Below are 16,911 nucleotides of genomic sequence, written 5' to 3' on the forward strand. Positions count from 1 at the left end.
AATAAGATTTCATCTTAGCACCACATGGAACTATAAGTCACTATTCCCACATTTTATGAGGACACTAGAGCATACAGATGGAACTATTTTCCTTGTAAACCAGCTCCACCCACTGATTATTTCATATTATGTAGCATGCCTTGAAAGACACAATTGCTTTCTGTTACTGGTGAATAAGACTCCTTCCCCAGCAAGTGACGTGAGGGGGAGCCAGGTTTTCTCAAGAGTTTCTGCATCTGTGTTCACAAAGAAAACCTTCTAAATGTTAACTGAGTCAGTACGACCTTTTGAACCTGTATTTAGTATGACATGTTGATCCAAGGTTTCTCAACAAACAGTAAAATAAGGACAGGCAATTTTTGTTGCTGCTATTCAGAAGTACTTGGTTAATAACAATACTGATGGAGTTTTTCCATTATTTGGAAAAACTATGATCATTAGCAAGCACAAAAGAGGCCAAGAGCCAATGAGAAACTCATTAAGCTGCTTAAACTGATCTAAATCTAGGCTGTTGAGATCACATCCCGCCCCCGCCACATATTTCCACTCCCTTCCTTTGGCCAATGCTAGTGTTTACAGAAGCAGGTGGTGGTGTGCCAGTTGAAGGCAAAAAATCCCAAACCAAAAAACACATCACTTTGAGAGGAGAGTTTTCAACCTGATCAATTCTATGAACGGGTTTATGGAGCTGCACAGTTCCAGCAGCAGCACAGAGGAGGGAGATAAGCACACAACAGCTGGGAATTAAGAGTAGTTTAAGCTTCTACGAAACTGAAATCTAACAAAGAAATGGAAGATCTCAAGTTTATCTTCAGCTGTACAAACCCTTTCATACACTGATCAAACTCCAAACTACAGGTGGAGGTAGACTTGTTTCCCTTCCTGACTCTTAGTACGTTCAGAATCCACGTTGTTCTGTTAGTCAGGAATATCACGTATTAGTAAGTCGTGCTTAACAGAAGCACAATAGTGATAACTGCACCTCATTTCTAAATCCTCAAACCAGAGAAGATTAGGGAAAGGATAAGAGGCAGACATCATTTGTTTTATTGCACTTAAGAACCAGGAAAAGAAGGGGACTGAAGCACGAGGAAGCAGCTCTCCATAGTCAGACTTCTTTGCAGTGCCTGAATTATTTTTATTTGTCCTTTCACCACAGCAAAAGCAAAGTGTTCAAACATAAAGAACACAAACTGATGTTCAATATCACTGTATCAGACTAAGGTGGTTATTAGAAATCCCAGTTCCTAAAAATGAGAGTACAAATACTTGCAGATGCTAGCTTTGTTACTCCTGGGGTGGGTAAGGAACAAAAACAATTTCACTTTTATGTGGGTAATTATTATGCTGTAATTTTTCTATCCTGTAGTAGCACAGCACAATTAGAAGTAACAGCACGTCCAATCTAAATTTTAAATGCTTTATATCTTAGCATTATTTTGAGGATTAATATTCCCTCTGCTTTTTCCTCAGCTAACAGTAATTTGGGGCATCATCTAGTCATGTGAGAAACGTAGTTTGTAAAATTTCCAGACAAGGTCTATGCAACTTTTTTCTTTTGGCTAGGATTGCTCTGATTTTTGCATTCTGGCTTTGAGAGACTGAAGCACAACTTCCTTGAAAAAAAATGATCTCTGTTACAGGTGGGCATAATGAAAACAAATGCACCTGCACCCAGGCTTTTAAAAACAAGCAAGGGATAAAGATACTATTATAAAAATAGGCTGCAGCTACACACAGCTCACCTTTTGCTTATCCATGACCACACTGGACTCGTACGAGAGGGCCAGCATGCTTCAGATACGCCCTATATTGTTTTAATGCTTTTCTTCCTCAAACATTTGCCGCTCTCCAGCGACAGGCTCCCGGACCCTGCATCCCGCCTCCCTCTGCATCCACAGCGGCGGAGCCCGGCTCGGGGGGGCCTCTGACATCCCACAGGGCGAACACCGACTGAGAGAGCCTGCGGGAGGCCCGGGGCGCTGAGGGCATCCCAGGCCGCCCATCACTTCCCTCCTCGGCAGGCAGCAGGCTTGCAGCGCGGGGGCGGAACAGGTTAGCCTGCGGGTCGCAGCCGCAGGCGTGGCTAGAGCCGCGGGGCCGGTCCCGCAGCCCGGGCGGAGCGGGAGGAGCCCGGGAGGAGCCCGGGAAGAGCCCGGGAAGAGCCCGGCCCGGCCCCAGCCCCGCGGCTCGGGAGCGCGACGGGACGGGCGGGGGGGCGGGAAGGGCCGCGAGCCCCGCCCCCCGGTGACGCCGCGGGAGCCGCGGCTCACGTGACGCGGGCAGCCAATGGGGAGGCAGCGGCCGCCGCGCCGCGGGCGGGGCAGGAAGGGGGCGGGGGCAGCGCCGAGGCCGCCGCCGTCGCCGAGGCCGGGGCAGCGGCAGCGCGGGGCGGGCGCAGCGCGGAGCGGAGCGGGGCCGCCGGGGGTTGCGCTTGTCCGGCCGCTGGCGCGGGGTCGGCCATGCCGAATAAAAACAAGAAGGAGAAAGTGAGTCCGTGGCGGCGGCGGAGAGGGGGGGGGGGGAGTGAGGGGTGCCCGGGCCCCGCGGGGAGGCTGTGGGGTGCAGGCCCCGCGGGGAGGAGGGGCCTGGGGCAGAGCGCGGCGGGGAGCGGTGCCTGGCGGCTGCGGGGGCCGGCGGGGCGAGGGGCAGCCCCCTTCTCTCACCGCTGCGTGCCGGCCCCCTTTCCTGCCCCGGCAGCCGGGCTTTGGGCAGGGGGCAGCTCCCTCTGGGGCCTGCTCTGCGGGGTGCCGGGATGGGTGGGGAGCGGGGGGTCCTGCCATCCTCGCACCGGGTCCCAGGGGCCCGCCCCGCCGGAGCGGGGGCAGCGGGAGGGAGGGAGGGATGTGGGGGGAGGCCGTGGTTCTGGCGTGCGGGGGAGTGCTGGAGGGAGGGGATGGGAACCGGGTCCTCAGTCGCGCCTGGCGGAAGGGTGAGCTGGGAGGGGGTGTCACTTACTCCGGGGCTGGCCCGGGTGTGTTGTGGGGGGTGCAAGGAGTGTTTTTCATGACGGCGAGGCTGGGGGGCGAGGGGCGGTGTGTCTGTCCCCGCAGCCTGGCCCCGTCCCGGGGAAGCTTCAGTGCTGCGTGGCTCTAGCTGCGGTTGAAGTTGTGCTTTGGGCATCACCATAAGCACTCAAGGAGCACTAACAGCCACGCAAAACCTTTTCACCTCCTTTTCCTGACAGTGGGAGAGGATCTAGCTTTGGCCTCGCTTTGCCTCAGTTTCCCTGACGCTCTCAAGAGTGATTTGGCAGCCGTGAAAGGGGCTTGCACAAGTGGTGGTTGCAGAAAACTTCGAAGCACAACAGAAAGTTAACCAGATTGCACTTTCTTTTGTGTGATAGGCAATTAGCCATATGAGTGGAAGTCAGAAGCAGTGAGGTAGATGGTCTGCCTCATCCCAGCTGCTCTCCCTCTAAACTTGTTCTCTCTGGTTGACTTCTACATGTCTCTTAGTTTTTCACCATCATTTTAACATTAAACATAAGGAGGTTGGGTGTTGTGGTTTGTGAGGATTAGTTTAACTTTTTCTAAGTACCCTTGCCATTTTTTATATTAAAAGCACTCAAACTTTTATTTACTTTTTTTTTTCTGAGAAGAACAAATCTCAAAAATACACTGTGAGTGAAGGATGCAAGTTAAATTCAATGCTGGCAGGGAGAAATCTGAGTTGTGGGCCTACTTCTAATGCTAGACCTTCTAGCTTCTAGAACAGACAAAATAATGGAGTGTAAAATGTGTACTGCACTGATGCTAGTTACAAAGCTAAACTAAATATAAATTTTCCTGAAGCTAAAACCCAAAGATGGCAAGGGTGACTTCTTAGACATGGTTCAAATCACTTGCATTCTTTGTTCCTTCTAGCTTAGCTATATGAAAACTTATCTTAATGGGTGAATTTTGAGGCATTAATAAAATTCCAAAACCTTTCTGCAGATGAAAAATGTTTAAGGTAGCTTTGTAGAGACCGATAGTTCAGCACTAAGATTGTCCAATGAAACAGTATTATTTTTATTATGTCAACTTTAATATTCTCAGTTAGTGTCTAAAAAACATTAATTTCTTGAGTTGAAAATCTGTCGAGATCTCCTTTCCAAAGTAACTGAGACTGCAAACTTTTTTAAAGGAACCTGCAAAATCAGCCAAGAGTGGAAAAAGTGGCAAAGATGGACAAGATAACCAAGAACATGAGGTAAATATTACTAAAATATGAAGGTTTGGTTTTTTGGGGGCAAATTTGTCGTAGCTCTTCAAGAGTGCTTAAAGTTTTTCTGGATTGTTGTAATTTTGACATGACAGGTGGTTGTAAAGAAAGTGGTTGTGCAACTACTGCCCTGGTATTTGATAGAATGTGTTTTTAAGACTTAGAAGAAAATGCTTATGAGAAAGTTAATTTTATTTAGAATAAATAAATGATTGCTTGCTACAGCCTTAAATGTTTACGTGTTTCCTTTTTGTTATAAGGCATTCATCTGTCTTATGTTCTAGTCTTACTCTGAGAGGTTTTGGACTTGTTTTCTAGTTGCTTGTTGCAGTTTCTGTCATTGCAAGAGCTTCATGCTCTCAAGCTGTTCATTGTGTCAGTTGAACGTCAGTAGCCCGTTATATTTTCAGGAGACCTTAGGTTTAATCAGAGGTTGCCAGTTCTTTTGCTGTGGGGTTTCTTTTTATAGGTATATAACAGAGTGTTCCATTTCTGACTGATTATTCCATTGCTGATGCTGATACTTTTTTTCCCCTTCTGCGTTGCTCTCTGTTTTGCCCACCAGCAAGGTGCAGTGACTTGAAAGGGGTCTATTAAATCATTATTCACTCTCTTTCCCATATTTACCCAGAAACTCAGAATTAATAGATTTACTTTATTTGGAAGTCCACTGTTTAGGTGGATTCTAAATTTTTCTTTACAAGGTTCATACCAGCCTGAATGTAAAATGCTCCACTGAAAAGCTTATATATTTCAGCCTCTAAACTGCATGTCTTAATACTGAAAGATAATGTTTGAGAACAAAATACTCATCCAGGCTTACTGCTTTTCCCTCTCTGAAATTACTGTTGTGGGTAGATGGATGGGGATATTTAATATACTCCTTCTGATGCACTATAGTGAGATCTCAGATGTTTGTTGTGCGTAAAGATATGTTCTACTGTCGGAAATTGATAAGATCATTAAAAGTCGTAAACTTAAGTGTTTTGGTGAATATAGATAAAAAGAATGGTTGATTTTTGGTGGAGGGAACCTAGCTACTAGGAGAGAACTTAGCTACTGGGAAAGCTCTTGAATGGAAATAAGAAAGGTATCAGTGTGGATGTTTAAAATGGTGTAAATAGATGTACTTTATTGTGATATATTCTGTCTTTGCAGTGTATTGCTGTGACATTAGAAAGAGTATTACTTCTTGGTTGTAACTCTAGTTCCTGTGCAAATGTGAGGCTTGTCATTATCAGCAACTTTGCTGTACAGTTGTTCGCTTATTTTCTCAAGCTTCTGAATGACCAGCTGCTGAGACCAAAACTAATTTTGTTATTCCTTCTTGGTACTTCAGGATAGTGTAAAGCTCTCATAGTTAGTGAAGAGCTTTAAATGTTAACTGAAAAGGTATATACAGTTTTCTTTGTAATTTCTGTGTTTGCAGATCTAGGTTTGTTGTGTTGGGGTTTTTTGTGTTTGTTTTTAATTATGCTTAAAATATGAGACACATGAATTTGAATAGGAGAATATGTTGTAGTGTTCATGCATTTTTCAGTTGTCCTTCCAAGTAGAATTCCCAATTAAAAGTATAGTTTACTTCTGTGATCTATGATACATCGTCATAAATGAGCAGGGGCAGAATGGGAGAAGGACTAGGAATGTGACTGGCATATACACTATGACTGCCATTCCCAGTGGGCATTATTTAGTCTCCATACAATTTTGAACACCTGAATGCTTGACTCATTAGCTTAATTAATAGAATAAGTGCACACAAATAGTAATGTAGACTTTGCATTCTAATGCAGCTGGCTGTAATCGTGGTGTATGCTAGCTGCTGACTGTATGAGCAGAAAGGAGGCTATTTGTTAACATAGTGAAGATTAGTAAATATTGAAATATTCTGGAACACACTGTTGATACATTTTAGGTGGTGTTTCTTTTCTTTACTCACTGTTGATACACTTTAGGTGTTTATTTTCTTTAAAGAAAGTTGTCTTCATGTGTCTTTGTACATGTGATTTACCATGGCTTTTTAAAAATCCTCTTCCAGACTATGAGTGGATTTGGAAATATGCTCATTTAGTTAATTCTTTTTTCTCAAGATTCATTTAGTGCATACATTTTTAAAGCAAATTAATTTAATGCAAATGACAGTTTGTAAAGACTAGAAACTGTCTGCTATTCAAGGAACAGGGACAACACAAGCAGCAGCAGCATCCCACAAATGCTTTATAGATACTTTTATAGCACTTAATTAAATTAATAGTGCTTGGACTTCTGTAGATAAAAAAAGTACAACAGTTCTTAATATTTATAAAAAAGAACAAGTGTTTTTGCTGTATTGCAGTCAGGAAAATGAGACTTCAGTTGAGTGAAGCTATATAGCAAATTTGAAAAGAGATTGAAATGATTCCTGGTATACCAGGTCAGGATGACCACGCTAAAAGGGGGTAAAAGTGCCTTAAACTGGTGCTTTTCTCAGTTTGAAGATTTCAGCAGTAAGCCATGTACAGAAGTACTAAATAGTAGCCACAGCTCACAGGTGTCCTACTGAAGTAAATGCCTCTTCGTTTAAAAAGAACCCCATTCTAGTTGTGTTTGAATGCAAGGACCATCTTGCCTATTTTCCTCTCCCTAGCATTCCCACCAAGCAGATGTTTAAGGGAAAGAATACAAGATGATTCTTTTTGCAATACCTGTGCCTTGGTTTCTTGATGTAATACCAAAAAAGCCATGCTATGTAAGAAGAGGGGTCCATCTTGCTTCGTATTTGTTGTGCAGTCAGTAGCTGACACTCAAGAAGAGAGATTCAGAAGCAGTGTAGAAGTATGGTCTTCCATCCTGGTATGCTTTTCTTTAAGCCTGTTTGTGGCTTAGAAGGTTGCTTAACTGAGGTGTAGTATAAAACTTTTTTTCATATTATTAATTATTTAATTGACTATTTTATATTGTCATCTATAGATTTTTCTTTTCCCAAGCCCTACTTGATCTCTTCTAGGTAAGAGGACTTCCATTACTTTGATTGTCCTTCTCTGTTTCTGTGTTCTGGTCTCCTTTTTGACGGAGCTGCCAGAATGGCACAGTGTGTATGACGTGATGGTACCTTGTTGTTCTATACCCTAATGTGATCATTCTAGTTTCCAGTTATACATATTGCTCATTTTTTTAACACTTCAGAAAAGACCTAATGCGAGTAAGCTCCCATCTAACTGTAACCTGTTAGCAAACATTAATGAATTAGGCTAAATAGTTGCCAGAGTAGTTGAATCTATTCCTTTAAGTATAATCTCTTACTTTAGTTCAGGATATTCATGTCTTCAGGTTGTGAATAAAGATTTAATCTGTTGTATATTGGTTTTCCTCTGTGTAGTAGTGTCTCTACTCTGGTAGAATACCTGGGGTGTGGGTTTACCAGTGCCCAAAACTTGTACTCAGAGCACACGCAAATAAGAAAAAAATGCCTGGGTGTGGGGTTTGGGTATGCCTGCACTCTGTAACTTGTGGACATATTCCCTGTGACTCAACTGGCCTCTGCAGAAGTTACTTGCCTCACGGATAAGCTCTGTTGTAGAGTTCTATTTTGTCACAGAGGTCTTCATTTGAGTTAAGGCAGTAGTAACTTAAGATCCATCTAATTTCATTAGAAAGAGTTGTCTTGGTAATAGTTAATGATTGTTGTGAACCATTACCTTTTTTTTCTCTCTAGCAAAGATCTAACACGTCTAAAAATATTCAAGTGTTTTTTACAGTACTCTAGCAGTAGTTTTCAAATACAACCACAAGGGAAGGAAGTTAAAATTTTAGCCCTATAGAGTCCTATTTCTGGCTGCCTTGCCTGTGGGAGGATATGTGCCAAAACTTAACTTAAATGATCTAGGAGCACTTGAACAATTCACTGTTGTGGTTCAGCTTGGGGTTGGAAGGGTTAGTAGAAGCTGGTAATCTTTCATCCAAGGCAGTGGTAGGTGCACATGGACTGGTTGTGAATCTAGGTGCTGAGTAGTCTGTAGAAGGGGAAGACTACTTTTGTTTTTTTAAAAAATATTGATTTGGTGACTTTCAAGGAGACTAGAAATCATAACTCTTTATTTAAGTTCTTACGCCATGCAGAACAGCAAACATAAGACTAATGTGATTTAAGAAGTGCATGTGTGTCTGTATGTCCCATTGTTTGTGTTTGTCTCTCTCATTGTTTCCATATGCTGTCCTGGTTGGTTCTTTATACTTTAAAGGTGGTGGGTTTTTTTTAATACAGACAAATCAAAATGTAATAAAATACAAACTACTTGGCCAGTTTTCTTACCATGGAAGAAATAGCTTGGTTTATTGACAGTATGTATTGCTAATGTAAGACTATAATCACTGTTGAAACCAATTAAAAAAATAATTTCAAAAAATGTTATGTATCGATCCATGCTTCTGTGCTGCCACTGCCTTTCAGCCTTCAGTAGGTTTACTAAGCACTGCTTCCAGTTCAGTAGTTTTGCCAGGCTTTGTTTTCAGACGTTTTTCTTCCCTGCTTTGTGAAGCCTTTTTTATTTAAAAGCTAATTTCTTAAGCTCTTTGACATAGTGGTAATATTTTTCAGGAATGGTAATGAATTACAGAGATCTCTCTTTAATAGACCACCTTTAAGATACTTCAGCAAAAGTAAGGCTTTCCATCTGTCTGAAAGAACCTTGTGAGAGGTGGCTGTCCAGTCTTCTGTGATCAGCTTTCCGGTATTAGCCAGCACACGGTGAAAGACTATGAGTATTCTCATTACTTCTTTTACTGATGCCTGATTACATGTGCACATATTATTTCCTTAAAATAATAGTTAATAAAGAATAGGGAGTAGAAGTAACAGTGATGGTTTGTGTGGTTTTCTTTGTAGAGATCATATGCAGAAGTATCTTAATGTTAAAAGGAAAACTTAGGAACATACAAAAGTAATAAATTCAGCATTTTTTCATGTTAACAGGTTCCTGTGATCAGTAGTGGCAAGTTATTGAGAATTTTCTGTATTCTGTTGCTTATTTTTCTCATGTTTCCTGTTTGTGATTTTCATTACGATGCTATTTAAGGTGGTGTACCTGTTATGGTAACCCTGAGAAACAAACATACCTTATCTTATAGAATCATAGAATCATAGGGGTTGGAAGGGACCTCGAAAGATCATCTAGTCCAACCTCCCCGCCAGAGCAGGGTCACCTAGAGTACATCACACAGGAAGGCGTCCAGGTGGGTTTTGAATGTCTCCAGAGAAGGAGACTCCACAACCTCTCTGGGCAGCCTGTTCCAGTGCTCTGTCACTCTTACAGTAAAAAAAAAATTTCGGATATTCACCTTGAACCTCCTATGCTCCAATTTGTATCTATTACTCCTTGTCCTATCACTGGTCATCACTGAAAAAAGCTTAACTCCATCTCCCTGACACTCACCCCTTACATATTTGTAAACATTGATGAGGTCACCCCTCAGTCTCCTTTTCTCCAGACAGAAGAGACCCAGCTCTCTCAGCCTTTCCTCATAAGGGAGATGTTCCACTCCCTTCATCATCTTTGTGGCTCTGCGCTGGACTCTTTCCAGCAGTTCCCTGTCCTTCTTGAACTGAGGGGCCCAGAACTGGACACAATACTCCAGATGCGGCCTCACCAATGCAGAATAGAGGGGGAGGAGAACCTCTCTTGACCTACTAACCACACCCTTTCTAATGCACCCCAGGATGCCATTGGCCTTCTTAGCCACAAGGGCACATTGCTGGCTCATGGTCATCCTCCTGTCTACCAGGACCCCCAGATCTCTTTCACCTACACTGCTCTCCAGCAGGTTAGCCCCCAACCTGTACTGGTGCATGGCATTTTTCTTCCCCAAATGCAAAACTCTACACTTGCCCTTGTTGAACTTCATTAGGTTTTTCCCCGCCCAAGTCTCCAGCCTGTCTAAGTCTCTCTGAATGGCAGCACAGCCTTCTGGTGTGTCAGCCACTCCTCCCAGCTTGGTGTCACCAGCAAACTTGCTGAGGGTACATTCTGTACCCTCATCCAGGTCGTTGATGAAGATGTTGAACAACACCGGTCCCAGTACCGACCGCTGAGGGACTCCACTAGTCACAGGCCTCCAACTAGATTTTGCCCCATTGACTACAACTCTCTGACTTCTTCCTTTCAACCAGTTCTTGATCCACCTCACTGCCTGATCATCAAACCCATACTTGATCAACTTATCTACAAGGATGCTGTGGGAGATGGTGTTATATGCTTTACTGAAATCAAGATAGACCACATCCACCGCTCTACCATCATCTATCCACCTAGTAATTTCCTCATAGAAGGCTATGAGGTTAGTCAAACATGACTTACCCTTGGTAAAACCATGTTGACTGCTCTTGATGACCCCCATCTCCTTGATATGTCTAGAGATAGTGCCAAGGACAAGTTGTTCCATCACCTTTCCAGGGATGGAGGTGAGGCTGACCGGTCTATAGTTACCCGGGTCCTCCTTCTTGCCCTTCTTGTAGACTGGAGTGACGTTTGCTATCCTCCAGTCCTCAGGCACCTCTCCTGTTACCCACGACTTACCGAAGATGATGGAGAGTGGACTAGCAATGACCTCTGCCAGCTCCCTCAGCACCCTTGGATGCATTTCATCCGGACCCATCGATTTATGGATGTCCAGATTATGCAACTGATCCCTAACCCAATCCTCATCTACCTGGGCAAACTCCTCCTTTATCTTGACTTCTACCGGGGCTATATGAAACTGGGGCTCATGGGGAAAGCCTGCAGGAGTAAAGACAGAGGCAAAGAAGGCATTCAGCACCTCTGCCTTCTTTAAATCCTCTGTCACCAGGGCACCCGCCTCATTCAGCAGTGGGCCTATATTGCCTCTGGTATTAGTTTTGTTGGCTATGGATTTGAAAAAGCCCTTTCTATTGTCCTTAACCCGACTTGCAAGGTTAAGTTCCAAGGAGGCCTTAGCTTTCCTAGTTGCCTCCCTACATTCTCTGACAACAGTCCTATATTCCTCCCATCTTGAACGTGATGTATGGAGATTGTAATACAGTGTCTAGCTAGTAGGTTTTTCTACTTCAGAATTTTTAAAGCTATACTTGAAAGTCCCAGTACAGTTTAGTACTTGTTAGGCAACTCATTAGGGACTGCAACAGAGGAGCTTGAGGCTTGGAGGTCAGAAGGGGAGAATACCTTTACAGAAGTTCGGGGCTTGTTCCCCCCCCTTCCCGTGTGCACATCTTTTAGAACTAGGACTACTCATAAATAGTTTCTGTAAATATCTTCTTGCTGTAGAACATTGTTTCAAGCAGCTGAGATTATCCTATTTTAATTGTTTAGTATGCTAATTTGTATGTGTATGTGATTCAGTGTATATGTATTTACTGTCACTTGTATAAAGCAACTGTCATTTTAAGCTCTTACTTTTGATAAATGAGTAGTCTCTACGCAGTGGCAAAGCTTTTTTTGATGCCTTGAGTTCAGCATCTTTGAGGTATAAGATCCTTCTGTATTTGTGTTTCATGGAAGCAGATGTCTTTTACAGAGGGATATCTAGCATAGATGGGATTTATCTCTTAATGCCTGAGTTTAAGTATTAATTTATTTTTAACATAAAACAGTGCTTTAAGGGGTTTTGGTAATACTTACTATCATACTAACATTCTGATGCCAGTTGTATAGGCATCTGGATCAGGCACGGCTGATAGCATGTTGTAAAGCATCCCCAAACCAAGGTTTCATTGGGCCGAATCAGTAAGCTATGCTTGGCTGGCGTATACTGCACAGAATAAGTTTAGCTGTACCTTGGCTGTTTCTTCAGTATATATTCAGTAGCACATCCCAGACCGACTGACAGACAGAACAGCCAGTATTTTCATGAGGTAGTCCCATGAAATAGAAAAAAACATTTTGGAAATTGGTCATCTTTGGTTTGGAAGAAGAGATACTCATATTATGAAATAAATCTGAAGTTTTGAACACTAGTCCTCTCAGGTATGAACTGCAGAATGCGTATAAATAGACAGTGCTAAACCTTCTGTTTTCTGAATATTTCTAAGGCTATTGGCTTGGGATTTTACTTCTAACATTAGCAAAACAGGAATTTAAACCAAAACTTAGTACTAAATGAGGTGGTATTTGCTGACTCGGAAGTACTATGTGTTAGTCTTAAAACAGCCATGCAATTTTTTTGTTTAACTTTTGTAATTTCCCATTTCCTTTATAGACATCTTGCCTTTTGCTTTTGGGAATTTCTATGTCCTTCTGCATCCAAAGCACATATATCTTAATACCGAATAGTAACAGAGGTTACCTTAGCAGTCTGTTATGTAACTTCAATATTATGCTTTCAAAACTAATTTAATTTATTAAAGAAATGCACCAAACACTGTTGTAAACAAGCATTTAGTTACCTAAAAGGAGATGCTTCTGAAAACAGGATCTTATGCCCTTCTAGTTCTTACACAAGGCTGACAAATGCTTGTGTAACATATGATGTGTGAGATCTTTGGTTTGTGGTTTGTTTTAGTACTTGATATCCTCTACTTCCTGATCATGCTTTTAAACTTTCTGAATCCTTCACACTGAAGGCAAAGGCTATTCTAATCAAAAGGAGCAAAGTGGTCTTAAAAAATTAGTATCAGCAGTTTGTAAACGGAAAACGTCATTTTCATCCTTTGTTTCAAATAGTCTTAATCCTTTTTTTTTAAGAGGTAAGGCCTATGACTCCATAAACTTTGAGAGGACTTAGACATTCTTTAATACGTGTGTGATATAGAATTATATAGTTATCCCACAGAGAGTACAAATAATAAGAAAAATGAAGTAGCCATTCAATCCACCCGTATGTTCACAGACTCTACAAATACTGATTTTGCACTGCTAAATATTACCACTTGCTACACCTTTGTAGTTAGTATAATTTAACATGCATTCTCATCACTGCTTAGTGTAGCAGTATGAAATACTGAAAAGCGAACTTTCCTAGTGATGTGTAAAATAAAGCATTCTGAGGGCCAAAGGTTAAATTATTTGGTGTAACAGTTTTTTAGAAGTGGACATGGTTATTATTATACTACTAAAATGCCCAGGAATCTTGTCATGCATGGGCTGTAACTCTTACATCGCATCTAATACAAATACCAAAGTGAGGGGCAGAGCTTGAAGCAAAAAAAATTTCAATATGAGTATGTGAAGTGAGAAACTATTATGAATGGATCAGGGAATGCAAGAATACAGAGGTTATTGGTAAAGCCACATTATGTACAATAGCCTTAGCTAATCAGTAGCTTTATACAATTAAAATGTACAGCAGAGTATAGGAGTTAGGGCTTAAAGCAAATGTGAAGAGTTTGTGTGCTTGTGTGTTACTTAAAATGAGAGAACCTTACATATGTGTTTATATGTGTATATATAAAGCACAATAGTAGTTTTTGTTAGGTTTTTTGAAAGTAAGAGTGGTTCAGGCTGAAGAGAAATTACAGTTGAAAATCAAGTACTAAAGTAATTCAAGCCAGGCCATAATTTACTCAGATTATTCATCTCTGTATTTATATACATATTTTGAATTAATACTTAGGACACTACCTGGTTTCAATAATTAATTAGCTAACTGGTGGGTTCAGGCAACAAAATTTTACTTTTCTGGACATGTTGGTTTCTCTGAAGTTTCATTCTAGAATATGTATAGAGAAATAAATGCTGCTATGCTGCCTGTGTTTGTGAAGTACCAGGTGTTCACTCATGGTGGTAGTTCAGCAAATGCAAACCAGCATGAACCTGCTTACTGTCTGAGCCTGGGCACCCTGTCATCTTTGCCAATACAGATCAGGCTGCAGATCTGATCTCTGACTGAAACAAATGTCAGCTTGTTTCTGGAGTAAACTAGTTAAAAAACAGGTGGAGCAAATGGAAACCAAGCCTTGTGCTACTGATACTTAAATATGAATGTCCTTCTTCAGGAGGATGGGGTCAGGCTCTTCTCAGTGATGTCCAGTGATAGGACAAGGGGCAATGGGTGCAAGTTGGAACATAGGAGGTTCTGTGTAAACATAAGGAAAAACTTTTTCACTGTGAAGGTGACAGAATACTGGAATGGGCTGCCCAGAGGAGTTGTGGAGGGTCCTTCTCTGGAGACCTTCAAAACCCACCTGGACACGTTCCTGCATGACCTACTCTATGTGATCCTTCTCTGGCAGGGGGGTTTGGACTAGATGACCTTTTGAGGTGCCTTCCAACCCTTAATGTTCTGTGATTCTGTGAATGTAAAATTACAGTGCAAGAAAATCAAGGATGCAGTACACAGAGCTGAGGTATCTTTGGCAATTGTCAGGATTGGTTTGATGTGTTGCAAGTCAAGTGTGTTGCACAAAGCTGTGATGATACAACTCTTTAGAAGATAAAATTCGAGGTGTGTGTGTAAGCAGCTAACAAGAAATACAAGCAATTCTTTGTGTTGTGAAAAAATAAACACTGACAAGAAAGGTGGAAGAGCTTCAGCAAGTTGTAGATCAGTCTTCTAAAGTGATCTGTGACTAAAACTTGCTGTGGGCACCTCTCCCCAGTGGACAGAACCAGGTTGACCTTCACTGCTCATAGGGAACTTCCCAGTCACTGATGCAATTCATCAATCTCCGTGTTGTCTCTGACAGAACACTAATGAAACGCCATAGTTAGACACCAAGAATAGCCAGCAGTAGCATTGCTATATGTAAATGCAAAATCACAGTTGCTAAACAAGTACCACAGTATAAATCAGAGAGTGCTGATTACAGTGTCCTAAAATATATAAGCTTTGTCATCACCACCCTGTTGAAAAGTTAATTTTTTTGTTTATCGTTATAACAACATGGATCCTCAAAGCTTTAAGATGCCAATCTTACTATCTCACCAAATAAAAACATAGTAAGTTATCCTGAGACTACCACTGAGCTATCCAGCATATCTCAACCACTAAGACAATCTTTAATGACAATAAACATAGTCGCTAGAAAGGCATCTGCAAAGATCACTCCAGCAGGCCAATCCAGATATCATTCTGGCAAATGATTTTGTTGAGGAAAACCAATACAAATCTAAATTGAGCTCTGTGTGAAACCAGCCAAAGCCTTCAGCCCCATGAGCTGTATCTCCAGAGGCTCCTCCCTAACAACAATCTTGTGGCAGTGAAACTAGTGAACAATAAATAATGGCATAGTAGCAAGAACCTCAGAACTGTTTGCCGTCCAAAATTGTACCAAACACACATGTTGTTTCCCTGCTTAACGGGGTTGTTTATGGATCAGTGCCCCTTTTTATGAGTCCAGATGCTTAAGCATCCATACCAAGCTTTGTATAGTTTGCACGTAGTCTCTGTAGATTGAAAATACTGATGTTAAAGAGCTGGTTATTCCATAACAAGCTCCTTACCAGTGACTTGGTCCTACTTGCATGAGCTAGAGCTACTGCAGACTCTCTGGGTAGCTCTGTCAAGCCATATCTTTTATGTGGTAGTAACAAGCGTTTTTTCTAATGTTGTCCAGTTAGAAGGCATGCTGAGCTGGTGGTGTTAACAATACAGCCTTGAAATCAGCTGAGAAATACTGTTCTCCTGGTAGTGTTTTGATTTGAACAATCTGCCTTGGTCCCAAGTGCTAATCTACCACCACGAGTGTACCTCCTGCAAGTATGCTCTGGATGTATTTACCATGTTGGTGGGCCATATGCCAGATACAATCTGTCCCTGTTCCTACCCCCAAAACAGAGCAGTAAATGAAGATCTGCAAAGGAGGGAGCTCTGTGGTAGAGTTCAAGATTCCTGGAGTGTTCAGAGATTTTCACACTACTTTGAAGTTACTGCAGAGGGCAAAAAAGCTGCACTGAAGGCTCTTAACTGCTCTCCACCCATTCTGACTGCTTGATCTTTGATTTCAGTTCTCATCTCAAGTAAATTAAGTTAAACTTCTCAGGCTAATTACACTGATTATGTATTTGGTCTCAACCTCTTAGCCAATTTAGTTTGATTATGTACTGGACCCTCATACAGTTTGCAAATGAAGTTGTAAATGTCCCTTTCATATTTTCTCATGTTCAGTAAATTGAACTGGAAACTGTTTTGGCAGCTTTCTGTTATGTGCTGTCTGAATGAGTGAGGCATGCCTGAAAAGCAGGGATGATCATGGTTGATCAGGGCTTCGACTATGCTGGAGTCATCACTGCTAGATAGGAATCTGTCATAGCAACAAAAAATGCTTTCTTTTCACATTTCTAATTAGAAATGTTACCCATACTCTTAAATAACCACATTTGGCTAATCGTAGAATTTATCTGCAATTTAGAACACTTGGTTCCCTGAGGTGTGTGTTACCTTAGGATTCCGTAGCATGCGCATGTGTGCAGGCCCATGTGAGCACATGCTAATTCAAAATACAGAATTTGTTTGGGAATAGAGGAAACAGGAAAGCAGCTTTTCCTGTTCCAACTAATGAACAAAAAATGGGTGGGAGTGGAAGATGGCCAGTTCAGAAAAACACCGTTAGGGTCAAGCACAACACTGATAGTATAGAATCCTGTGCAGCAATAGTGTTTATAGAATCATAGAACTATTCAGGTTGGAAAAGACCCTTGTGATCACAGAGTCCAACCGTCATCCCTACTCTACAGTTCTCCCCTAAACCATATCCACCAACACCACATCCAAACACACCCAGGGATGGTGACTCAACCACCTCCCTGGGCAGCCTAT

At 41.9% G+C, this 16,911-nt stretch overlaps 1 protein-coding gene across 2 annotated transcripts in view; it reads left to right on the forward strand.

Annotated features, from left to right (window-relative positions):
- Positions 1–2,357: 2,357 nt before the first annotated feature.
- Positions 2,358–16,911, forward strand: part of PPP2R5C (protein phosphatase 2 regulatory subunit B'gamma) — a 77,493-nt gene continuing 62,939 nt past the window's right edge. Inside the window, exons 1-2 of one of the 2 annotated variants that reach the window (XM_051622582.1) lie at positions 2,358–2,489; positions 4,129–4,194. In XM_051622582.1, the coding sequence (XP_051478542.1) occupies positions 2,463–2,489; positions 4,129–4,194 (93 nt within the window). In that variant the 5' untranslated portion in view covers positions 2,358–2,462. Of the gene's footprint in view, positions 2,490–4,128; positions 4,195–16,911 lie in introns of those variants that run through there. The other variant, XM_051622585.1, reaches the window with a different exon arrangement.

The sequence above is a fragment of the Apus apus genome, chromosome 5 (genome assembly GCF_020740795.1).
Source record: "Apus apus isolate bApuApu2 chromosome 5, bApuApu2.pri.cur, whole genome shotgun sequence".
NCBI classification, from domain to species: Eukaryota; Metazoa; Chordata; class Aves; order Apodiformes; family Apodidae; genus Apus; species Apus apus.